Source organism: Fusarium subglutinans (assembly GCF_013396075.1).
Source record: "Fusarium subglutinans strain NRRL 66333 chromosome Unknown NRRL66333_c0000002, whole genome shotgun sequence".
NCBI lineage: Eukaryota > Fungi > Ascomycota > Sordariomycetes > Hypocreales > Nectriaceae > Fusarium > Fusarium subglutinans.
In genome coordinates, this window is record NW_023502065.1 from 525,418 (window position 1) to 550,394 (window position 24,977).

General features: G+C 48.1%; 11 protein-coding genes across 11 annotated transcripts; 5 read left to right on the top strand and 6 right to left on the bottom strand.

Moving 5' to 3' along the window:
* Positions 1-360: 360 nt before the first annotated feature.
* FSUBG_498 (uncharacterized protein) lies at positions 361-1,596 on the top strand (the record flags this gene model as incomplete). Its single annotated transcript, XM_036683026.1, has 1 exon — positions 361-1,596. One exon carries the CDS (start codon positions 361-363, stop codon positions 1,594-1,596), a length of 1,236 nt encoding a protein of 411 aa, XP_036544021.1.
* A 746-nt stretch (positions 1,597-2,342) lies between these two features.
* FSUBG_499 (uncharacterized protein) lies at positions 2,343-3,716 on the top strand (the record flags this gene model as incomplete). The annotated part of the gene is made up of 1 exon (XM_036683037.1): positions 2,343-3,716. One exon carries the CDS (start codon positions 2,343-2,345, stop codon positions 3,714-3,716), a length of 1,374 nt encoding a protein of 457 aa, XP_036544022.1.
* Positions 3,717-4,063: 347 nt separating this feature from the next.
* Positions 4,064-4,980, bottom strand: FSUBG_500 (proline iminopeptidase; the record flags this gene model as incomplete). Its single annotated transcript, XM_036683050.1, has 2 exons — positions 4,064-4,661; positions 4,715-4,980. 2 exons carry the CDS (start codon positions 4,978-4,980, stop codon positions 4,064-4,066), a joined length of 864 nt encoding a protein of 287 aa, XP_036544023.1.
* Positions 4,981-7,057: 2,077 nt separating this feature from the next.
* On the bottom strand, positions 7,058-7,991 carry FSUBG_501 (uncharacterized protein; the record flags this gene model as incomplete). The annotated part of the gene is made up of 3 exons (XM_036683061.1): positions 7,058-7,768; positions 7,820-7,887; positions 7,952-7,991. The coding sequence occupies 3 exons, from the start codon at positions 7,989-7,991 to the stop codon at positions 7,058-7,060; spliced, it is 819 nt and encodes a 272-aa protein (XP_036544024.1).
* A 687-nt stretch (positions 7,992-8,678) lies between these two features.
* FSUBG_502 (cycloeucalenol cycloisomerase) lies at positions 8,679-9,482 on the top strand (the record flags this gene model as incomplete). Its single annotated transcript, XM_036683072.1, has 1 exon — positions 8,679-9,482. The coding sequence occupies one exon, from the start codon at positions 8,679-8,681 to the stop codon at positions 9,480-9,482; it is 804 nt and encodes a 267-aa protein (XP_036544025.1).
* A 629-nt stretch (positions 9,483-10,111) lies between these two features.
* FSUBG_503 (HOL1) lies at positions 10,112-10,612 on the top strand (the record flags this gene model as incomplete). The annotated part of the gene is made up of 1 exon (XM_036683083.1): positions 10,112-10,612. One exon carries the CDS (start codon positions 10,112-10,114, stop codon positions 10,610-10,612), a length of 501 nt encoding a protein of 166 aa, XP_036544026.1.
* A 398-nt stretch (positions 10,613-11,010) lies between these two features.
* Positions 11,011-13,225, bottom strand: FSUBG_504 (cytochrome P450 monooxygenase; the record flags this gene model as incomplete). Its single annotated transcript, XM_036683094.1, has 2 exons — positions 11,011-12,964; positions 13,116-13,225. 2 exons carry the CDS (start codon positions 13,223-13,225, stop codon positions 11,011-11,013), a joined length of 2,064 nt encoding a protein of 687 aa, XP_036544027.1.
* A 1,038-nt stretch (positions 13,226-14,263) lies between these two features.
* On the top strand, positions 14,264-15,280 carry FSUBG_505 (oxidoreductase zinc-binding dehydrogenase family superfamily; the record flags this gene model as incomplete). The annotated part of the gene is made up of 1 exon (XM_036683105.1): positions 14,264-15,280. One exon carries the CDS (start codon positions 14,264-14,266, stop codon positions 15,278-15,280), a length of 1,017 nt encoding a protein of 338 aa, XP_036544028.1.
* A 147-nt stretch (positions 15,281-15,427) lies between these two features.
* Positions 15,428-15,969, bottom strand: FSUBG_506 (thioredoxin; the record flags this gene model as incomplete). The annotated part of the gene is made up of 2 exons (XM_036683116.1): positions 15,428-15,859; positions 15,916-15,969. The coding sequence occupies 2 exons, from the start codon at positions 15,967-15,969 to the stop codon at positions 15,428-15,430; spliced, it is 486 nt and encodes a 161-aa protein (XP_036544029.1).
* A 941-nt stretch (positions 15,970-16,910) lies between these two features.
* On the bottom strand, positions 16,911-19,442 carry FSUBG_507 (uncharacterized protein; the record flags this gene model as incomplete). Its single annotated transcript, XM_036683126.1, has 1 exon — positions 16,911-19,442. One exon carries the CDS (start codon positions 19,440-19,442, stop codon positions 16,911-16,913), a length of 2,532 nt encoding a protein of 843 aa, XP_036544030.1.
* A 3,656-nt stretch (positions 19,443-23,098) lies between these two features.
* FSUBG_508 (vacuolar morphogenesis 7 like) lies at positions 23,099-24,184 on the bottom strand (the record flags this gene model as incomplete). The annotated part of the gene is made up of 1 exon (XM_036683137.1): positions 23,099-24,184. One exon carries the CDS (start codon positions 24,182-24,184, stop codon positions 23,099-23,101), a length of 1,086 nt encoding a protein of 361 aa, XP_036544031.1.
* Positions 24,185-24,977: the final 793 nt, after the last annotated feature.

The following is a 24,977-nucleotide window of genomic DNA, read 5'->3' on the forward strand; positions in this document are numbered from 1 at the left end:
TCGCGAGTGACTAACTGCTAGACATAGAAGAGAACCGTGATAACTGGCCATCGTTGTATAGATGTTACGCACTTAACAGAGAACATCTCAGACGTCTGTGATGGGTCTTTCACATCCCTGGTGAATCACCCCGTCTACGGACTATAAAAGGTCTCCAGTCTCTCCCGCTTACAACCTCGCTCGATTCAAGCTTTTGTAACCCACAGAACCGTCCACGATTGTATATCGCGAAGCAATCATTCATAAAACATGCTGGTGCAGAACCTCCAACGGGAGATCATATTTCTCATCTGTGAGGACATATGCCATCATTGCCAAGAGCCTTATAAGAGTTACCCCCTGACACTTCCTCATGCGGCCATGGAACACCAGCAAACAATCTTCAATCTCTCACTCGTCTGCAAGAGATGGGGATATATCGCACAGAAGGTACTGCATCATCATTTCGGCTACTTCGAAAATCACCCAAAGGCAGAGTTCTTATTCTGCAGGACTCTTTCTGAGAATCCGGAGCTGGGAAAGCATGTCAAGGACATTCGAATAAGGCAACTCTCTGCATGCGATCCGAGTCTTGATGAAGAATGGCTCGCAAAGTCGTTGGAAAAGTTCTCAGGAGTTCTCGATTTTCCAGAAGTGTCCTCCGTGCCAGATATCTCGAAACGGGGAGAATTCATTGCGCCCCTTATTTTACTCCAAGTCCCGACTCTCGATAGGCTTACGATACAGACCGAACACTTGAATGAGACCATGAGAAAGTTCCGTACGCTCTTTGTAGGGAAACAATGTGTTGTCCCTCGAGGTATCACCACTATGCGTGTATTACCACTCAAGTACGAGGACCGCAACACCAACGGATCCACAGATCTATCTGAAGCCTGTGTGGGAGGACTCTTATCGGCTTCTCCAGGAATCCGCGACATGACCTTATTTAACCCCAATGGAGAGTCACTTCGACCCGGGCTGAATCTGTCCGGTTTACGAGCTCTGAGCTTGTGTTCTAATTTGAGTCGTGAAGAACTGCGACTGCTCCTGTCATCTACAGGGCCATTGGAGATATTTACCTATTTTAGCTTATATTTTGATGGCGTCACTCTCCAGGATATATGCGAACTTCTATTACCTAAGAAGCACAGCTTGAGGAAAATACGTTTGGACACTTCAGAGGAATCCCAGCACTTCACAACAGCCAAGCATCTTACCAATGTGAGCGAGATGGGATTGCTATTCTCGGGTTTCTGGAGTCCAACGGACGCAGAGCCAATTCTAGAGAAACACGCATTACTAGATGTATTCCCACCCAATCTCTCCGCACTATGGCTCTATATCTCGGAAGATACGATTCCAGGAGCTCTGGACGCTCTGGTAAACTATATCTTGTCGACTGTTCGAGATCCGCCTGCGGAACAAAAGCTACGATATGTCTTTATATCTGTCCGAACAGACGTTGACAGCGAGGCCTCAGAATTCCCTTTGGCTACAAACAAATTGGTTTGGGAGGAAATCAAGAAAAGATGCCAATCTTTCCTAAGAAACGGGAGGATGATCATGTTTCTCAAGTGTCGGAAGACCAGACGTGGAAGGCTTGTCTCGGATTAGGTTGACTCTCATCAAGATGTCTGACCCCTTTTCCTGTCCATTCGATATGGAATGCTGCGTTGGTGTGTTGCCAATCCCGAAAATAGTAAATACTGAGAGTTAGCTATGACTGGAAGCTGAGAGTTTACAATATCAGCCCTGGACTCAGTGTATTGCTTGATAGTCAAGAACATATACTGAATTTGGTCATCATGTAATGGTCACTTCCCCTAAGAGACATTGTGTTTAGGAGCAGTTTTGACAGTTTTCGGGGAAATTAAACGTACCAGATATGCATGCGAATAAACTGTTAGAATTTAATCGTATTGTTCGGGATAAATGGCATTGGCTTGTAGCCGCTTGCATTGTCTCACGACTGGTGAATACCCCTTGGATCTCGGATGGCGAGTCGACTATCGAAAGTCTGGCTCTCTATTCCCAGAATATTACGAATGTATGCAGAAACAATCATACTGACGCTCCTGAGGAAACCAGTTCAGTAACAAGTGATCTACTACCAAGTGAATGACTTCTGAAAGGAGAGGAAGACCATGCTCATAGTTGCGACCGACAGCGAATGACACAGAACATGGACTGAATCACTCAGATACTGCAACAGAATCACAGACTAAACAACTAACCGTGATTGGCTTTACCGCTTAAGAGTGATGCTGCCTGAGCTGATTCTAAAAGCGTCCAAATTCCCAGAAACCTACCAAATCCACAGGCTCTTCATCTCAAACCCTGTAATTCCTAAACTTTACGCCATGGATATTCAACACCTTGACGCAGCTTTTATATATATCATATGCGAGAACTTTTGTCTTCATTGCCACGAAGGACGTGGAGATCACCAGGACTTCCCTAGTGTATCCGCCGCACAAGACGCCGATGCGAAAACCCTTCGATACACCCTCCTTAGCCTCTCTACAGTCTGTAAGAGCTGGGGTTATATAGCGCAGAAAACGCTCCACCACCACTTTGGCTTTTCTGAAGCAACGCCCCAAGCTGAGGTATTGTTCTGCAGGACTCTCGCTGAGAACCCAGAACTAGCCAAGCAAGTCAAACAGGCTTTGCTAAGATATATCTATCCGGGTGAAACTCGTGCTGAGGGAGACTGGTTGGTCAAGTCCTTGACCAAATTTTCCTGTATTCTCGGCCCCCCAGGAGAAGACTTCAATATTAGAGGATGGGAACGGTATATCGGAGCACTTGTCTTTCTTCAAATACCTAACCTCGAATATCTCGAGACAATAGCGAAAGATCTATGCCGAATACTCGACAATTTCATGAAGCCTCTTTCAATCCATGGAAAACACCTGCCTCAGCGTCTGAGGACCCTGGATATCAAAAACAAGACTGTCAAAGAGACTGGAATTTACAATCCCCTCAATCTGTCCGAAGGTTCTATTGGCGGATTCATTGCAGCGCTTCCAAACCTCCAGAGCCTAGAAGCTGTGAATCAGTCTCGTCAAACACTGCGAGATCCACTACAGTTCCTCAATGTTCGTCACATCGCCCTTCGGAGCACGATATTGAGCAAAGAAGGACTTCGACTCCTGATTTCTGCAACAGGGCCCTTGGAGTACTTTCTGTACATGGGTGCCTATTGCTTTGGAGACAACTTTTGTTCCATCCAAGATATTTGCGAAATCCTGGCACTCAGAAAGGACAGCCTGAAAGTGCTTATTGCAGTGCCAGCTCACACAGCATATAACTTCACAGCGGGAAGACGACATGTCAACGTTCAGCACATGCGCATGGCCCTGGCGGACATCTGGTTGCCTGTGCTTGATGACGATATTCGAGACGATCAGATACTAGTGAGAGGCTTGCCACCGTGCCTCGAGACTGTCTACTTCGACACCGCGGATAATATACTGGAGGATTTGTTGGATGTCGTTATCACCTACATTCAGTCGAGCTATCGGAAAGATCCCAATGACCAGGCTCTCAAGGTAGTGCATATTCTGGTGTGCATGTATTCTGACCGGGAAACGATGGAGCAGTCGCCTGACTCCATACACAATTCAGCCCTGAAGCTGATCCAAGAGAAATGCGGAGATTTTCTGAAACATGGTAAGGTAGTTATTCGGGCTGTCTGGGCTGATGGCCAGGATGAGGACGGTGGTCGTCTGTAGGATGCGAGTGGTGGGCACCAGCTGAGCATATTGAATGATGCTTGTCTAGTGTGATAGCATTGATAGCCGCAAGGATATCTGAGAGTGTCTTAGTATCGAACAGCCCAGTGTCAACTTCAAGTTGCAAATCAATGGAAATGGCCCCTATCAAAAGACAAGATCATGTGAATCATCATTGTCCGCAAGATACCAGGGATTAGAGCGCTTGTCTCACGATACTTACTGTGACTCCCAAAAGGGTTGATTGTATTGCCTGTGAATACGGCACCTAACTAATGAAGGCCAGCCAACAAATTGCCGTTCCGACGTCGACTCCAAGCCATAAATGATCCATATCCATCAACCCATTACCACTCAAGCCTTCCAAGAAAGTCCGAGAGAACCCCTCGAAACTTCTCCGGCTCATCAGTAGCAGGGTTGTGAGCTGACTTCTCAAAAATAACAAGCTCACTTCCCTTAATACACCCCCGGATCATCTCAGACTCTTCAACGGGACAAATGATGTCAAGCCTTCCAGCGACCACCAAGGTCGGAATCTTGATCTCAGCTAGCCTGGACCTCACATCAAAACGAGGTTGTGACCACGAAAACGCAGCGTTGTGAACCTCCCAGCGAAGTTTGGTAACTGCACCCTCGAAAGTTTCAGGCTCTGGGTTACTCTCGGGTGTGTAGATGGTGACAATCTCGGCCATGCCTTGTTCTGCATCTTCCTGACTATGTACGTTGCCGGTCCAGAGTCTTACTTGGCGCATGGGATCTGGCTTGATGCGGTGCGATAGAAGGATATTTGCCAGTGCACGATGTGTACCCTGGGGGCCGCATGCCCAAGTGTTACGAAGGATCAAGGCCAGGAGACGGTTTGGATAGTTGAGGGCATAGTTCAGCGCAAGGAAGCCACCGTAGGATCCTCCAGCAAGGATGAACTTTTCGTCTCCCGCCCAAGCTCTGCAAAGTCTGTTAACCTCGATTTCCAAGATAAACACTCGGCAGTTACTTACCTGAGCTCTTCAAGATCCGAGATCCACTGCTCATCGGTAAAAGGGCCCTTGACATTACTGTCTCCACTGCCTCGAAGATCGTACACGAGAACACGGAACCTGTCTGCAAGAAACTTGAAGTCCTCTTTTATGCCAGTGTGTGACGAGAGTCCCGGGGCACCATGGAGAGAGATTATTAAGGGCTTGGACTTATTTTCAGCTCCGAGGAGACAGACGTTGAGCTTGACTCCGTCGCTGAGTTGGACTTGGGTGTAGAATTCTGACATTTTGCTGTTTGACATATGGATGGAAGGCTCTGTGATGTTTTGCTTTGTTGGTTTAACTTGCGGTTTTATCCATGTACACTGTGGAAGATCTAATATAGTCTGTCTCGGCCATTGGGCTCTTTCGGTGTTGTTTAGTCACTTATACCATTATGGCTTCAGCATCGCTGAGCGAGTTGGAGTTTTGCATAATCTCCGACGGCCAGCGTTAAAACATGATATTTCCCGGTATTCAGCAAGAAAATTACATGTGTAGCTATTTGCCCTGGCCTAAAGCTCGTTTTGTGGTTTGATCAGGCTTACTAAACTCCGAAGAGGCACAAAACCTGACCCAGTTGTCGCTGAGCGAGGTGCCAAATTTCCTAATCGGGTAATTTTCGTAAAGTGAACGACGATTTACCTGACAGCATGATGATTATAGAAACTGGTAGAAAACACAACGGCTTTGTTTAGTATATAGAGAAGATAGTTAAAAATATATAGTATGTTAGCATTGCTGTCTTTTATCAAGTTCTCTCACACTTGTGCAAAAATGTCGACCGAATCGGACGTTGAGAAGCAACAGCCAGGCATCCCCGTCCCTTGGGAACGAGATCCTGAGAACCCTCAGAATTGGAACACAGGGAGGAAAGCACTAAACTTGGGAATTGTGTCTGTCTTAGGTTTTACCACGTAAGTCTCCTCCAATATCACACATCTTCTATGTCTCAAAGTTTCATGTTAGTCCCTTGGAATCATCCGTCATTGTCCCAGGCGTTCCTCTCCTAAAAGATGACCTCTACGAAACGCGGCCACCCGTGACATCTCTCGTCGTCTCAATGTTTGTTCTAGGTTACGCGTTCGGGCCCTTGCTTCTGTCACCGCTGTCAGAGCTTTACGGTCGTCAATTGCTGCTCAATATTTGTAATGTTGTCACTCTTGGCTTTTCGATCGGAAGTGCCCTTGCACTGAACATTACTACGTTTATCGTCTTTCGGTTCGAGGCATAGAAAAGACTAAGAAGGCAAAAAGATTGCCTCCACACAGGATTGAACTATGGACCTTTGCATTACAAGTGCAACGCTCTACCACTGAGCTATAAAGGCGTATTGATGTCTTTCGCTGGGAAATTTGGTGCTGGTCCGATGAATATTGGTGGTGTAAGTATTGCTGATCAGGTCGAGCTTCCAAAAAGAGGTTTGGTGATGTCGATATTCTTCACTGGTTATTTCTTGGGTCCCGTCATCGGATTGGAGGCACCATCTTATATGCCGCCAAGGCCGGCCAAAGAGTCATAATCTAGGTTTTCGTCTCATCAGCCTTTAGCTGTAGCAATTGGTTAGTTATTTGGTATAATGTCTAAGTTGTGAGCTAGATGTGTTATTTGCAGTTGGGACTTGTAGCTGAGAGCTTAAATCAGCGGGCAGAACTTAGGGTCCTGTCATCGGGTATTCTTACTCTCTCTACCGAAAATCGGCCTGTTTGTATACGGCTGGACGGTAGAGTATGAGGTTCACTGCATAGTTCCTATCATCTTCACGGGATTCTCAGCGGCCGGGCTGATATTCTCATTTGTGAGAAACTATTCCTCCTCAGTACTCTCTCACTAATGTGCAGTAGCTCCCCACTCAGATATACGTGATCGATGCCTTCACAGCTTATGCGGCTAGCGTTCTAGACGCTACAAGCGTCATACGTAGCATAGTTGGCGGATGTCTCCCTATTGCTGGGCTACCTCTGTACTCTGCTCTTGGTTATGTTAGGGTGAGTTTTCCCCAATATGCCTCATCTTATACTTACAAGTCTTTATGCCTTGGGTTCATCGCCATTGTAGTATCGATCGCTCCGCTTCTGTTCTGGCGCTATGGCGAGATTCTGCGCAAGAGGTACGACGTCCAGTTTGACTAGCGATTTTTTATAGATTTGATACTTTCGATTATCTTATTCTCAAAGAGGTATGTTCAGACTAGTGTGCCCGTGGAATATAGGATAATGGGTTATTGCCCGAAGGGTCTCCCGACTAAACTGGTTTGACATGGTCCAACTATTGCAAAGAACGACTTAAATGCCTATCAAGCCCCTCCCCGTTTTTGGCCACGTTCTACGATCCTAGCAGCTTCGTGGCCCAATCGTCCTTTTCTAGCAGAACTCTTACATATTCGAGCGTCCTCCTAAGATCCTTCGACACCTCCACCAACCACTTCACATTAAGCTTGCCGGTGTCACTCAAGTCCAAAGTCCCAGCAACATACCTCTCTTGAAACCCTGTGGCGCTTTCATGGTCAGCATTCACCGATAGTATGACATCTCTCGTCGCCTGTCTGACCGTCAATTGCTTTATCGTAATATCATCCTGTTTAGAGGTCTGAAACCCTCCCAATGCAGCAAGCGTCATGTCGCTCCCGAGATATTCTTTTGGATCTTCTGCAAGTTCACTGAGAAGGCTGACCTGTCTTTGATGAAGAATGACGAGATTGACGTAACGAAGACAGCCTGTATCGCAATTCTGGCATGCGAGGTATTGTGCAGACTTGTGGAAGACGCTCTGAAACAATGACAGAATCTCATGGAGTGGTGTCTGCCCGGGGTTCTTCGTTATAACATCCACTGTGCCACTCATATCGTGTATATCTGCATAGCACGCTTTGGGGCACTTCGATATTGGCTTGAGACAAAAGGAGGGAGGCTGAGAGTTCAGAACTTGCACTATCTCTGTCAGAGACGGAGAGTCTGCACTGCCTGAAGTTCCTGAGATGGCTCCTGCATCCGGGTCTGGAAGATTCTGATCAAAGCCGAACTCATCGTTGAACAACTAACTATATCAGTATGGGTTTCTGTCAGGTTTCGTTGGGAGAATACCTACACTGGGGTCTATGTTCTGAGGTACGACGGTTGGTGCAATCTCCAAGTTGAATGCTACCATGTCAAGATCTGATGAGGTGGTTCCCATGGAGGGGAACTCGCTCGATGCTGATAACGCATTGCTGGTACATACCCGTTTCTTCCCATGCCGTTGAGATAGGCTGTAAACGCATGGTTATGCAGAGGACGAAGCACATCGTCGACAAGGGACATCTCCAGTGCATTTAACACGAGACTTTCGACATCTGTCACAAGATGTATTATATTTTCTTGCTTTCGTTGGGAGACTCCTGCTCACGGAGCTATTGGTAGGGGTTGAGTGAGTGTTCCATCGGGTGGTGTACGTATCTGGTATTCTGTTGGAAGGGGTCATAGCAGAAGCAGAGAATTGAAAGTACTCTTCCACGAGTAACTTTGTGTTATCAAGAAGCGATATATTGTGTGGACGAGATGTCGGACAGATTTGTCATCATATCAGACGATGGATCCTGGTCAAAACAATGGGTGTGATCACATAACGTTACATAGGCGTGAGACAAAGGCAAGACGTTGACCTTCAAAACCAAACTTGAACAAAATTACCAAACATTAAATACAATATTTTGATCGAATTATTATGCTCAAGTTGTAGGTTAAGGCTTGGTTGAGTAACTTGATAACGCCATTAGCGTGATATCTGAGCAGACGAACCTGGGCACTCTGACTGCAAGGTTATATCGGGTAAAAACAATCCGTTCGGACTGGCTCAGCAAGATTTGGCGATTAAATCCAAATCTGACATTCTCCCAACTTCAACTCAGCTCTTATGATTCTTATGTACCGCAGGCGAAATCAAGGACAGCTACAACAGGATTCAGGCCATGTCGACATCTCCTAAAAACAAACACATCTCTGCTCAATACCTAGAGGCCGATAAAAGATTGACCGAGGGTCTTATCCTTGCACAAAGCCCATTCTGGGTTATTGCCGTAGCATTCGTTATGCTGAGCGGCATCATTAACACCTGGAACGACGTTGATTATATACTCTTCTCTATTATTGTTGCCTTGCCCTCGATACTTCTCCCAGCACTCTTGTCAAAGCCCGGTGGTCGTCCATGGTACCGCAGATACTGGGTGAAACTCAACCTATGGGTATCCGTCCTAGTGTTTACGGGAACATACTTCATCTCGCACTACTTCTTCGATCTTATGGGCATGCGATACATGTTCAACAACAAAGTGAATTTCAGCTCTTCTGTTGCTGGTCGCACGGGTGGTGAAGTTCCTTTGTTCTTGTATCCGCTTACGCATGCATACTTTATGTCTTACTTCACTTTCTTGCTGGTCGCAGAGCGCAAGATTGTTCGTCGACTACAGCCTGGGTGTGTTAGACGTGTCTTTGTGGTGCTGGCTCTTTCATACATTGTTGCGCTCGGAGAAACATTCTTCATGGCGAGTCCCCTCCTTTCAGACGTGTTTCTCTATGAGAAGAGAGATCGTATGATGAAAGTTGGAACTTTTGGGTACATGATATTCTTCGTCACTGGCTTGCCTATGCTCCGACGCGTCGATGGCCATGGCGAAGATTGGCCTCTCAGCAGAGTAGTCATGGAAGCTCTTGCTGCATTTACGTGTATACTGCTGTCGTTTGAGCTTTGGGCAAAGATAATTGGACCCCTTTGATGGAGTTTTCATTAGCTCAAGTATTGACCAAGTGAAATCTGGGGCAATATGGGGATGCGGGGTGAGATCGGGGATGTGGAGGACTCGGTTCGACCAACGGACAGGGATTTATTACCAACGGACTTCGGTTCGTTTTATACGAAAATCGTTGTTGGGGTTCAGCCTCAAGAAATAAAGTTGACGGGTAAGATCTTGTTCATTTTAGCAATGGATTACTAGCTAGAACTATATTCACTCTATTCAACTTTCTCATAGTATATGGATAGTAACTCTCTGTCCAAAACCTCAACTCTTGGTTCTATACAGTTAGGAAGCGAGTTCAAGTATCGAATACTGGCAACACTGGCTGGAAAGATGTAGTTTATTACAATTCTAAGAAAGTTTTACAGTATATCTAATAGCCAAAGAACCACAACCACACATATCAATGGAGTGATGCTGTATTTAAACCCCACGCTAACACGGCTCAGGAACCGAAAAATATGTTTCCGAACCGATTCCCCGGAACGGGAACAGGAGTGTGGGGGAACAACTCCATCTAACTCAGTTCAGACTCTCCCGATCAACGGACCTATCTGCTAAGCAACACTAGCCAAGCCCTCTAACCTCTCACTTCATAAAGAGCCTCAATGAGCCTCAATCCCGGCCTCCTCGCCAATCCCTTTGTTCTCTGGATGGCTCGTCGCAATCGCGGTATTCACCAGCCTGAGCACCACCTCATCACCATGGGCCCTCCAGCTGTTGTCGGTGTGGGCATGCTTCTCCTCTATGGCTTCACAGCTGGCGGAGGTGCAACTTGGTGGGGACCTTATCTCGGCTGGACCATCTTCCAATATTCATTTACAGCTGTTATCATCATCTCGACGACGTTTGCTTCCGAGGCTGCTCCCAAGCATCCTGGCCCTGCGCTCGTGACTGTCGTCGGTACCAAGAACATCATCTCTTTTGGTGTTACTTATGGATTGACTCCTATGATTGAGGAGCACGGGTATAAATGGGCTTTTGGTGTCTTGGCTGGATTATTTGGTGGTATCTTCTTGCTGGGTATTCCTGTCTGTATCTGGAACCCCAAGTGGCGCGCTTACGTTGCTGAGAGGGAGGCTCGAAAGGGTACTACTACCACTGATTGAGGACTGAATATGTGTATATTTTTGGTTGTTCAATCTAGTCTTGATCATGGCTGTAGAAAGGATCAATGGGCCTAAATTGATATGCTATACAACCATTTTGTGCTCTTCCGTGACTCAATGTTGGCTTAAGCAAAAAGCTTCATCGCAACCTAGCACAAGGGCATACACTACTGCAACTCCTATTATTTAAAACTTGGGAACTGTCAATTGCCAATTTACTCAAACTCTCTCTTTTCGCCACTTTTCGATGAATCGTCGATATTCACATATGAAACTCTTATGCGCCTGGGGACCTTAGACTCACTCCTTTGTTCACTCTTCGTGACACTGACTTACAACCAATGCTTCACTACCATATTGCCACTTATTTTCAAACCCATATTACATAGAAGTTGTCTCTACCAAAGATCCAATGTCAGCTTCTTCCCTAGACACCTCGAAACACACGGCATCATAGTCTTCCCCTCTGCTTTCTCAGAATGCGTAAGAACCACATCTCGATGATCAACAAGCCCATCAAGAACCCTCACTTCACAAGTTCCACACACTCCAGTACTACAAGTTGACAACACTCCAGCGCCTGCTTCGTTGATCACCTCCAGAGCCGATTTATCTTCTGGTACTCGCAGAACCTTGTTGCTTCGGGCCAAAACCACGTCGAATGAAGTATTTGGCTTCTTGTTTCCAGTATTATGTGCTTCGAAGCGTTCGAGCCTCAAGACCCCAGGTGGTGCGTCTGCCAGGGCTTCTTCGACCCCTGTGAGGAGGGCTTCCGGACCACAACAGTATACCCGCAGATCGCTGAGATCTTCTTGCTGCAGGTAGGATTTCAGGTCAAATCTTTTACTGTCTTGGTCTTGACTGACCCAAAGTGTGAAGTGGTCTCCATGCTCTTCAGTCAACTCGTTCACAAATGCAAGGTTGTTCTTCGATCGGCCGAGGTACAGAATGGAGTAGTCAACACCAGCTTCTTTAGCAGCTTCGGCCATTGGTATGATCGGGGCGACTCCGATACCTCCAGCGATGAATATTGTCTTGCGGGACCCAAACTCGAGACTGAAGTGGTTGCGCGGTCCACGAATCAACATCTGGCTCCCTGGAATAGTGTTCCGGTGTATCCAGTTCGAAGCACTAGTATCATTCTCTCGAAGTACCACTATTTGTATATGCTGGTCTTCAGAAGGTTTTGAACATATAGAATATTGACGATAGCCAATAGTACCAGCTTGGACGTCGACGTGGGACCCAGGAGACCATTTCGGTACCTTGCCGCCATCTTTGGGACACAGTGTAAGGCGAACTATCCTCCCGGTAACATTTTCGGCATCTTTGACGACCATCTCAAACTCTTCTGTCTTTGCAGAAGCTCGAAGTGCGGAGTTGACATCGACCTGTCCAACATTGACGCGCTTCTCATCCATAGATGGCACATCCCATTGGATCTCGACTCTTTCTGGTCCACGACCAGAATGAACCCTACAGTATTGATACTCTTCATATGGTGTCTTGAGCCTCAGGTTTGGCAGTCTCTCTTTCAGCACCGCAAGCTCAGTTCGTAGAAGAAGTCGTGCAAAGGGTGCACCAAGACAAGCATGAATGCCGCGTCCAAAGCCGAGGTGCTGGTGCTTATGTTGTCTGCTAAAATCCAGTTTATCGGGGTTCTCGAATTTTGTGGTGTCTCGACTTCCTGAATTATATGCAACGAAGAGCTTCTCGCCAGGTTGGACAGCGTGATCTCCGATCTTGGACTCTTCTTTAACGAGGCGTTCCATTCCTGTGATAGCAGACTCGTACCGAAGAAGTTCTTCAATGGCAGCTTTTCTTGATTTATCATCTTCTGTGACGACTTTCCATAGACCGTGGTGTAATAGATGCGATATCCCCATTGAGAGGAGGTTGGTGGTTGTTTCATGTCCAGCCAAGAGAAGTCCTTGGATCATGCTGAGGTGCTCATAGTCTGTCATCTTGACCACTCCAGCGTCTCTTTCATTCCAAATGTGACTGATTAGATCGTCTCTTCGGTCTGTTTTCCGCTCTTGGATGACTTGGGCGACGTATTCGTGGAGATCCAATACATCTTGAACTCGCTGCTCAATGCTCAACTCCTCGTTCGTCTGGGTAATTCCTCCAAATAGCGCGAGACATCTTCCAATCCATCGCCATCGCGATGGGTCAAGGCCAGCAACTATGACGATAGTCCGTAGGGGTAATGGAAGTGCAAAGTTGCTCTTGATATCAACACAACCCTTTTCCACAAACTCGTCTATCAGATCATGGGCTGTCGCTCTCAACAAAGGCTCAAAACGCTCTAGTCTCCTAGGCACAAAGAACGACGCTACGCTCTTTCTCAGCCTATCATGGTCAGGGTTGTCATACGCAAGGAGGGTCCCCCTTTCCGGGACCTTGTGCGAAGATTTGCTTAACCTGTGGTGGGAAATCGGGTACAGTGGGCTTTGAGCTGAAAACACCGGGATTATCTAGAACTGAGACTATATCATCGTACCGAGAGATGACATAGCCTCCGAGTTTCTCGCTGTATTCTATACTTGGTGTTTCCCGGGCTGTGGCGAGGTCGTCGAAGAGGTTTCTCGGGTTGCTGAAAGGGCAGGTCATCGTGGAAATTGGACCAGTGGGTTCACCATTTCGTCAATTAATCTATTCCGCCGTATTCCTTTATAATATTGTCTTATATGATTCACGGCGCCGATACCGAGTTGTCGTCTCGTCCGGATCAGTTCGGCCGGAGCTATTCAACGGAGGAGAGATGTGGGGCCGATCCGAGAGTGTCGACCGGACCGAGCCAACCGAACAATCGATATTGGCTGAATATCTCGAGTTCCAGTATCTACCTATATTATTCTCTTGTAAATTAAAGGTCGTTCTTCCGGTTCTTTTCCCAGCTCGATCTGCCACCTATTAACGTTCCTTCAAGAACCGCCAATAATCTCCCTATAACTAACCGGGCTCTGTGGAGGTTTCGGCAAGGTCTACTCCGACAAACGAGACTCGCAATATGTAAGAGTTTCTTTTCCAGTTACTTGGTATTTATTTGATAGATGAAGACTCTAGAGCAGTTGAAATAGCCGTTCATTGGTAACAAGCCAGCCACCTTGCCTTGTCTCAGTTGGGAGAATGTGTGTGTCAGTGAGTAAACTCAGCATCCTCAGCAGCGCTTCTAATAGAAAGTCTCAAATTCCATCCTTTGCGGCAGATAGTGCATTTTCCAGAACCTCATCTCTCACTATCAATGTATCGATCCTGTGATTGGTTGATGAAACTATGTCGAGGTATCTGATCAAAGATCTTTGGTAGGCCAATGCTGCATAGGACATCGTTATCTCCATTATTACCGATCGTCTACCTAGAGCTGAACCCTGTTGCATGAATACCTGCATCTGTCAAATGTATGAGCCCTTGGCGGTGTCTACGGATTTTGGCAACTTATATCCGACGTCGTACTTTCATCCATCCTGCGCTAACCTCGTCTCGTATTCACTCATGTAAACCCAACTACACTATCGTCATGGACATATTCATCAACATTTCGAGTATCCATAGTCTAATAAAGAAGATAATATATAAAATAATAGGATATCCGTGGTTTGTAGACATTAATTCAATACCATCAAACAATTGCCTCTCAAGCCCATCATGACTTCAAACAACGCTGCATATCTCGTCGCTGAAATGGCACCTCTCGAGGTGAAGCCAGCACCATACCCAGAGCCCAAAGATGACGAGATCATCATCGAGAATCATGCAGTAGCTCTCAACCCTGTCGATTCAGCTCAGCAGAGACTTGGACCCTCTATCTTCCCCTGGCTCAAGTTCCCAGCTATTCTCGGCTGTGATGTCGCGGGACGTATCACAGCTGTTGGCTCTGGTATCGCCAAGCACAAGGTCGGCGACCGCGTGATTGGATCTAACATGGGAACCTTTCAGGAGTATGTTCCTGTGAAGGAGCATCTCTGTGCCAAACTCCCAGATAACATCGGCTTTGAAGAGGCAGCTGTGCTTCCGCTTTGCTTGAGTGTTGCTGTCAAGGCTTTGTTCCACCCTGACTACCTTGCGCTTGATCTCCCTACCCCAGAGACGCAAGCCAATGGAAAAGTCATTCTCATCTGGGGTGGATCTACCAGTGTTGGCTGTAATATCATCCAGCTTGCAAAAGCAGCTGGTTTCGAGGTCATTACCACCGCCTCGCCCAAGAACTTTGACTACCTCAAGAAGCTCGGCGCCAGCCAGACCTTTGACTATAGCTCTCCAACCATCAAAGAAGATCTCCTCGCCGCGGTCAAAGGAAAGGTCGTGGCTGGAGCCATAGCTAACGGAGGCTTGGACGTCTCAGTCTATCCTTCAATCGTGGACACTTGTGCAGCTGTGGCCCTGAGCTCACCAGACAATTGCAAGCTTGTCCCTCTTACAATGGTGCCGCGATTTCCATTGCCCGATGGTGTTGAGACCAAGTTTGTGGTTCCTTTGGCGACTGATAAAGATCTTGCTTCGTGGATCTTTAATGATTACATCTCGGAGGCGTTGGCAAGTGGAAATTTTGTCCCGGCACCTGAGGCAGAGGTTGTTGGCCATGGGCTTGGGAGTCTTCAGTCTGCTTTGGATACCCTTGATTCTGGTGTATCTGCCAAGAAGATTGTTGTTACTATGAAATGAGTAGTTGAGTAAAGTGCGGCAGTGGCCTATCATTTGGTACCAATGGAAAATAGTGTGATGCTTCATTCACAATTGCCTACTTGAGCTGATCTTCTCATGTGACGTTCAGCATGTTGAGCTACACCCCTTCTCACTCCCTCAAGCCCGTCACTTCTCACTGGCCAAAGCCTTAACAACAGCCTCAAGGGCCCCCCGATCCGCGCCCCTAATCCTATCAACCCTACCATCCTTCGTAAACACAACAGCCCTGCTCTTCACCCCCTCAACCTGCACACCCTTCGCAACGCCATTCTCAAAGAACACAAAAGTCGGCATAGCGCTGATTCCATACTTTGCCGCAACATCCTTCACATGGTCAGTGTTGACCTTGGCAAAAGCAAGTTGTCCTTCTGAAGCGTGGGCGTCTGCTAGGTTTGAGAACACAGGCGCAATGGCGCGGCATGGCGGACACCAGTCTGCGTAGAAATCTACCACGACGTGCGTGTTTGATGCGAGGACTGAGTCGAGCTCAGACGGGGCCGAGATCTTGTAGACTTTGCCGGATGTCTCGGGGATGGGTGAGCGATCTGCGAATACGGCCTGGAGAATGAGTGAGTTTTGGTGGTCGCAATTAATTATGTAGCTAATTTACTGACCTGGAATATCATGAACAGAGCCAAAAGGCCGAATACAATATAAATTGTCTCCATTTTATTCCAAGACTTTGGTTCTTAGGTTGTTGAAGGATCACGATGAGACTTCACCATGAGGTTGTGTTGTTCACTACCATGAACAGACATGACAAAGGTCGCATCACATGACCAGCTTGGTACGCCATCAGCCAACGTCCAGCAAGTAGAGGCCCCATCATCTCTTCTAGATTACACAACAATGATGGACTGAAATGTTGCTATCCTACAAAGACCTGGAATATTAAAAGTTATCATTTGCCGATTGTGAGAGATATTCAGCTGATGTTATTGTTTGGTGCTCTGAGCAGTGTCAATCACAAAACATTCCAAAGGCTAGAAGAAGGATGTAGTACCACAACTTTTACACAGCAGTAAAAAGTAAGGTACCAACACACAATCAAACTTGAATCGAAGTAGGCTTATCATATGAAGGAATAGTATTTATTCTAAACAGTACTTCTATCAATCCGGTTGCAATTAAAATTGGATTTTATGAGGAAGAGAGGGAGGGATTACCCTATAGAGATGAGAATTGAGAAATTAAAGTCCTTTTATTATGGTCATGTCTTTCATCGTAAAGTCTATCCTTGATCCAATTTTTCAAAGATGCCAAAGGGGTATGATGAACAGAATCAGAATGCTCGCAACAAAACATAAACGCCTGGGCTGACCTTAAGCAAACACACTCGCAGAGTCGGCCAGCCCAGTCCGTCAAACCCAGATCCGCATTGCCCCGTACTCCTGTCTTGCTATGCAATTCACTGACATTCCAACAACCATGTCGCCCCAAATGCTGCACTCCATCGTTTTCACCCAGGTAACCACTGGTTTTCCTGGCTCCCCATAAATCCTTGCGCTGTCCACCACTTTCTACACCTCTATTCTTCTTCCTTCTGTATTGGTACCGTCTAACCCAAAAGTTATGTACCGAAGCGAGTATGTACTCCGCATAGGTCTTACTATGCCCAGCCGAGCATCTCGAGAGTTCCTCGAGCGTCTGAAGCAGCCATGCCGCTGACAGCAAGCTGCTGGGCAAGAGGGCTCTTTCGAAGACGCTGGAGCCCGGTAGATATCTTCCAGCTCTCCGACTCGTCGATAACGAATAGGTATCGTTTTCCTTCTCGGTTCGTGGCCCGTACTAGGTGAAGGCCTTTGGATTTCCACTCTCCAGTCTGGCCATTCGAAGACGTAATGTTAGTATCTCGAAATGTACGATTGCATAAACCAAGACGACAACAAGTTTTGCATGCGCGCAGCATCTCGGTCAGGTAAACGTCGGCTTCTTCACCTACGAGAGGTTGAGTTGCTCCACGATCGCGTGCTCGAGACGAGGCCATTTTGTAAAGCAAAGGGTTCGGTTTGGTACCAGGGGCGGGGGAAGAAGCAGCAGGCGATTTCAAGCAATGCGGGGGGCACCATACCTCTACTTGTTTCAGCGTCCAAGTTTTGACGTCCCATTCCCGCTGTGGTACATTTCGGACGTCATCATCGATAAAAAGGCCTTCGGTTGTCACGCGGAGGATGAGTCCGTCGGTTACAGTTCCCACACCCGAGATAAGCTGGCTAGCGGGCGTCTTGGAGAATTGGTTCATGAAAAGGTAAACACCTGAGATGACAATCTTGTCAGGATCCTTGGTTGAATAGGGACCAGCACGTGTCGAAAGAGGCGGCGTTGTTCGACCAGTAGTCTGCGACGCAGCCCACGACGATTCAGAACCAAGCGAAGACACAGAGCCCCTACGTTTCGGTTGCGACTTGGGCTTGTCGTAGGGTCGATACGAGTTCTCCGTGCTGACGCCAGAAACGTTGGACTTGGCGGCAGAGGGAACTGGGCCAGGCTTCCGTTGAGAAGAAGCGGCGCTTGGAGGAGGCTTGGAAGTGGAAGAGGTTGTAGACTTGGGCGCAGCTGGTGGCCGACCGTTTGGCCACATGCTGATCTTTTCGCCAACGCCTGAGTAGGCGTAACTCATACGCTGTCGATCGGCAGTCTCCCTTGCGGCTCTTTCTCTTTCAGCCTGTTCCTTTTCAGCCTTTTCTTTCTCGGCCTTTTCCCTCTCGATCCTCTCCTTCTCAGCCTTCTCCTTCTCCAATCTCTCCTGCTCTCGTTGTTTCTCGAGCTCCTTTTGTTTCTTCTCTTCTTCTCGTCGCTTAGCCTCTTCGGCTTCCTTCTTCCTCAAAGCCTCTCGTTCTGCGGCAAACTTCTTTCGTCTTGCTTCGCGCTCTTCGGCTTCCTTTTTCTTCTTCTCCTCGAGTTCGCGAGCCTCCTTTTCTCGTTGTGCTTCTCGCTCACGGGCTTCCTTAGCTTCCTTCTCCAGGCGCTCCCGCTCTCTTCTCTCTTCCTCGAGCTTGATGGCAAGTTCCTTGGCCCGCTGCTCAGCTTCGAGGCGCTCCTTCTTATCACGGGCCTCTTGCTCTTTGCGCTGCCTCTCCTTTTCTCTTTCTTGACGCTCCTTGGCGTCCTTTGCTCTCAGCTCAGCAAGTCTCTTTGCAGCCTCTTCACGTCGTTTTTGTTCGGCTTCCCTAACTTTGCGTTCCTCTTCCTTCTTCCTCATCTCCTCGCGGGCCTTTTCCCATGAACCCTTTTGCTTTTCACGCTCAGACTTATCAGCTTTGGTTGCAGGAGCCGGCTCTGGTTCTGGTTCTGGTTCTGGCTTGGGTTCAGGTTTGGGCTCAGGTTTGGCCTTGGGCTTTGGTGGAGGAGGGGGAGTCTCAGCGCGAGGCTTTGGTGGAGGAGACGGCTCTCTTGGAGGGTCCCTTGGGGGATCCCTTGAAGGATCTTTTGGCTTGGATTTGGACTTCTTGGATTTCGGTTTCGGGGGTGGCGTCTCAGGAGGCGTCTGTGGTTGGGGAGGTCGAGCCTGGGGAGGTGGTCGAGGAGGCGGCTCGGGTTCATCTCGGGAAGTGGGTTGAGGCTCTGGCTGCGGAGGAGGAGGGCGTTCTGAATGCGGCGAGCCATGCCAAGATGTCCTGGGACCATCATGAGGTGGTGGCCTCGGGGGTGTATCATGATGATGAGGAGGAGGAGGAGGAGGAGTGCCATGAGGGGGAGGGGGAGGGGGCGCTCCGGCATTTGCTGAACGGAAGCCCGAACTCCATCCGCCCTGATTATCGCGGCCAGAATTTCCTGGACCGCTAAAACCACCTCCACTACCTGGAAACCCCTTATCCTGATTTTGGAAACGACCAAGTGCCCATGCACCGAAGCCAACACCCACAACCAGCATTCCCATTGCCATGTTTCCTAATCCATGGAAGCCTTCCCACCACGTACGGAAAGCAGGCGCCAAAGTCTGGCCAAGAACCACGAGGATCAGAGCTGAAGCGAATCCAGCTGCGAAACTGTTCACATTCGGTTGCATGGATGGTAGATACAAGAATCCGCCTCCAGAGGAGTGCTCAGGAATAACAAAAATGTCATATTTTCCTGGAGGCAAGCCAGAACCCTTTGGCACTCCGCCATGAGGCGGAGGCGGCGGAGGGGGACCGCTCATTCTCGATTGTCAGCTCGAGTAGGTTGTAGTTCAATTTTCGCTCCTCGGACTATGGAGTTTTTGGAGTCGCAAACGCAGACGAAATCGATTGTTTAGGGGAGTCTCGAGGAAGCCATTAAGGCTATTTAGTGTGATTGGAACTACGAATAGGTCAGTCGATGCCATCCACATATTTTGTCACAATGAACAGCAACCTCTCAAAGCCACTGAAGTTGAGAAGTGAGGATTGAGAGTCGACAAAAACTTCTGTTCCCGAGTGGCTGGGGCTAGGTTACGGCAAAGGGAAACGAGGTCGGACAAGACAGGACTCACGCAAGACAAAATCGGGAGTACAGGGGATTGGATCTACTCGAGGATCCTGAGCACAAAAAAGAACGTTGCAAAAAGTATCGGACAAAGAGCAACGAAGCAGAAGCGACCGCTTGTGATACAAAACGACAATGCCCAACTTGCTCCAACTTCGTGCAGGTGGTGAAGGTTTGTACGGCGAGTCGGTTAGGTCAGGGACGGACAAGCGAGAGGAGGAAAAAAAAGAACCAGGATGTCGAGAGTTACGAGGAAAGGAGGAAGACTCGGGAGAAAAATGGCTCGGGCGGTCGTTGGTGGAGATGAAGATGGAGAGCGGAGGCAGAGGTAGAGGCAGAAATGACAAGGTCGAGGTAGCGAACAAGAAAGAGTGCAAGGAAGCACCATGAGGAGCCACCTCCCCAATTGTTTACTTCCACTTTGGGGAAAGCTGGCTGTGGCCCCGGGCGGGACGGGTGATGGGCCTGAAGGTACAAGAGTACATTGCAGGTACTTCCAGCGCCTGGTGCAGTTAGTCCAGGGCCACGAGACGCTTGAATGCTAGCCCAGCCGCGCTAAAGTTCACCCCGCCAGCGGTGCACGTCTTCATTCAGCTCCACCTACTGGACATCATCACTCACTGGTGGTTTTTGACTGGTGGATAGTATCAGAAACGAGGATGATGTCCCAACCTATCAGTTGGGAGAGACTAGGAACCAGGATCCAATGCCGCGGTTTCCAACGACTCGTAAGGTGGCTTTTCTGTCTACGCAATTTGCCGAGGCCACTCGTTCGTGGTAGGATGGTTGAATTGGAACTCTATCTTGATGGGCAAAACGGCCTGGCTCTGCCTTTGTTTGATCTTGAGGAATCTCATGATATCTCGCTTCTTACCCAGGGAGAATCGATCTCAATATCTGATTTACATATATCGAAGCTCGATAGCCGAGAGGTATTCCTCATAGGAGTTGAGAGGTATACCTGCAATCCTTGAACTTTGGATATACTTTTTTAATGGTCATTTCCGTTACTTCCACTGGTCCAACGGTCAAGCGGCCTTTTAGCCCCCAGCGTTCATCATCTTCATTTCCCCTCAGAACATGACACCATTCAAAGCTGGGTCTCCCCTGCTTGTCAACTTCTTAACATCTTCTATTCTCAAGGTTATTCCTTCACACAGTTCCTTGTGCAATTCGTGTGGCTTGCTTTCACGAGAAGCACTGACTGGAACCTGTGGATCAAGCTCTACGATTTGAAACGATTGGGCTGCAATTGATATGGCTCTTTTGTCTTGCAGCAGTGGTGCAGCTTGCTTCCCACAGCATGTGTATGCGTGTTTTGCCTCAAATGTTTTGACCAAAAAATCACTGCAGGATCTCGTATGCATCCCCCGCCTCAAGGCAGATATCTGTCGTCGAGCAACATCCGTGATATCTCCCGCATCGGCAACAAGACACTTGATCCAAGTTCCACAGCTCGTGGGTAACACCTGTCAGTCCACATATGCTGTGCAAAGTTTGCACATCGTCACCGACACACCGCAGTAAAGAGACTCCAGGCTAGCAATGTCGGCATTTTCACCGCTCTGAATGCTGAGGTAACTGATATCCGCATCGGTGGTCTAGGCCTCACGATACCCTTGTTGCGGCTTAGATGCGATGTCGCGGCCTCCTCTTTTTTTCGCCGACTGCACTGCCCACGGTTACATAGAGATTGTACAACAGGGTACTACAGCACCAATGCCACGGATGCGGTGCTTATTGTCGTGGAAGTGGTAAAGCCAACAAATATACTTCCACTTCCCCGACTGCCCGACTCCCGCGGTTGTAAAGAAAAGTCTAGAGTTTCGTCTTGGAGGTAATCAATTGCCGACGTCATGCCGCTTGGATGCAACCCAGAGGGTTTGCTTCTTCGAAGCCTAAAAATTAGTTGTTACGAAAGGTCTCAGAGCCCACCAGAGCATTAGTTAGGCACTATTTGTGAAAGAGGCACAACCTATGCATTGTGAAATGTCCGCAGCTTCCGCAGTGCCAAGTAAAAGAGGAGTGGTTGTCCGTCCGTCCGTTCATCGCCTCACCGCTGAGGCCCTCTATCCACCACCACCCACCTCATTTTTTCTCTCTGTACAGAGTACCTATCTTCAAACATAATTTCCCAGCCACTTCTGGATGCAAGTAATCAATTTTACGAGAACATGCATTATTCACTGCGTGGCTCCAATCATGTCTTGTAATTCGTCCAAATCGAGTCCTTTTGTGCAACCAATTGGTGAATGACTCGAAAGTGTTCAGTTGACCACGTTTATGTCGTCGTTGCCTGGCAACCAGAGATCAGCAAAATACAACACTGTCGAACCCAAGAAAAAGAAAAAGAAAAACGCGCTAAGCTCGTGACGACGTCGGCTAGTGACGTAGCTGCACCACTAAGAAATTGAGCCTAAAGGACCCGATGGGCGGGACGGTCTGAGTCTCAGTTGTTCCGCTGTATCTGAGCCTGAAGTTAGATCTCAGACATAAATCAATTTATGCGCAAAGATCAAACGAGAGAGAAGAAGATAATGGCCTTTTACGTTTACTCATTTCTCTCATGGGATGCTAAACTCGTAGAGTTGCAGACATCACTATTTTATCACTATCACTCAAAGGTTGTCACCCTGTTCGTTTTGGTGGGCTGAAGTGACAGGCTCAAGTCACCACAATGTACCTCTGTTGTACCCATCCTCATGCAACGTGGAACGGTCCGGCGCGCCAGGGAGAGCTTGACTTGTCCATTTCTGATTACCCGTCAAGTCGGATCATCTGTTTACGAAGCAAGTTTTGTGTTTTTCTGTTTCCATTGTGACGGTGATACTGCGATGTGATTGTGTAGTCGACTGCTACCAAAAACCACGAGTTGTGATGAGAAACAATAGGTTTGAGATTAAGACAAACTCGCGTTTCAAGGATGAGACACACGGCTGTCTGTGGAGAAAGGGTCCTGGTGGCATTAACTCAACATATCTGCTTTAGACAAGGAACAAGGTTTCCCTTCACATGCTGCGTGAACTTCCATGTGCTCTCAACGGGGATGCATTCAGCCTTCGTTGCCTGTCAATCTATTATTACTTTACCTTACAAACACAGTTCAGCGTATAAAGCACTCTACAAATTAGAACCCCAATTCGATTCAGTTCATTTCAATTCAATCCAAAGCCACACAAGACGCCTTGCATGCCCATATCAAACGCTCCCCCATCGATTCTGTACCAGGAATGTCGCAATGTCTGCAACCCATGATAGCCCATTAGATAATACCCTTAGAATCCAAAGCCACCAAACGGCGACTTGTACCACAAATAGAACCAGCTTCACCAGTAGCAAGAGAGGTAGCTGTCACATCTTCTTGATCCGGTTGTTCGCGACCTTCAGTTTGGCCCCTGTGCGATCAGTGTCCTGGTCCAGTTCATCTAGTAGACGAATCTGATCTTCGACCTCTTCATGGATTCGCTCGCCCATCTCTCTTTGTCGTCGAATGACTGCAGTGAGCTGCTCAACAGCAAGATCTTGGTTTTGCATCTCCTCTTTCTGTAGCTGCAGTACTCCTTCGTTGCCCAATTCTCGTGTCTTATCAGTCTCTGGCAAAGGAGCCCCTAAAACACGACCAGCAGGGCGTCCTCCCTTCAGCAGCCCAGCTTTGTCGGTTGCTGAGGCTTGACCTTGGCTCAAGCCGCCTCTTCCCGAAGCTGACGTGGAATTGGGCATGCTGTTGGAAAGCTTATCCAAGCCCTCGCGTTCCATGCGGGCTTGGGAAACTAGATCCCGGCGGCGCCGCAGCTCACCCTCGCCCAGTCGTTTCGACTCTTGTATCTTTCGTAGTCCATCCGCAAGTGTTGCGATCAACGTTCCACTCCGGACGAGAACCCTTTTGGCCGCTGCGCCCGCTTCTGCGGCGGCCGTTGAATTGCCATTATCAACAGCAGCATCTCGCCGCGACAGACATTGTCTAGCCTCGTGAAGATTCTGCTTCAGGTCACGATGGATATCCAACCAGGTTCCCGGATCAGCAGCACCAGCCACGGCACTCTTAATCATGCCGCCCGCTGATATCGCCGAGTTGGTTGTGCTCGAGCTTGGCAGGTTCAGGAAGGCTCTCCAAGCTGATGTGTCACGCCATCGTCGATCGGGTGACTCCGCAATCGCTCGTAGATATTTCTCGAGTCCTGCCTGGCGGTCTCGGGTCAATTCGACTGAGTTGACAGTCGACTTTAGCCAGTGTTTGGCTGGTAGAGGTTCTGGTGGCGGAGCGCCAACTTGTTGCGTCAGAGCCTGATGGAGGGCATCGAAGTCTGAGTATCGCTTTTGAACGACAAAGGATCGTAGAGGGAGTCGAAGTGTGATATTATAGAGTGTGTAAGGTTTCTTGGAGCCTTCGTCGGAAACGCTCGTGGAAGGAATGGCGATTTCTGGCGGCGGTGCCATACTGATTGAAGCTGCTTGGTTGTGGCGATGATACTCGGTACTGTAGAGTGGTTCTCGCTTCAAATGGAAACCATGAAGGGAAAAGATATTGATGCTTGCCTGCTACGTGGTCGAACGGCGAATGTTGATTGTGTAAATTAAGACATGAAAGACGATAAATGCGTCATGGTCATGGCGTTTGTCGAAAGAAGCTGCCTGACGTATTCGTACAGCTTATTATGCCCAGGCCCCAGGCTGTGTTTTAGTGCTGGTGGCTGGCCGTCGGTGAAGGTCACGGCGCTCGGCAATTGGCGGCACTAAACTACAATTGGCTGCGCATGCGACCTGTTGCCAGAGTGATCCACATTTCAAGGAAGGCCTTTGAGCCTCACAATACAATGTGAACAAGGTCATGTGAGAACTCATGATGACCTGTCATGGTGATAGCGTTGACGAAGGAAGACGATTTTAGCTCTGATTTTGTTGAGCGTGGTCGTTTTCCAAAGGGAATCAGAGAGTATTGTCCAATGCCAATTTGTTAAATCACAGGTGTAAAGTGACACCCCCTGCCATGTTTGGAGCATACCTACATAGCTCTTCAGTCTTTTATTTTGTAAATGATAAGTTTAAGGTACACTTGGTTTCAGAACTTCCCATATCTTGAGAATGTGAGTCTTTTTTACAGCTTGAGTAAAGAGCATAGATATTCCTGATAATCACAAACTCACCCCAAATATGTTGGCTGTGTAAGTCAAAGAATGTTTCAATCGAATGGCCATGGCTGAAACCCTTGAGCTATTGCTGCCATTATCAG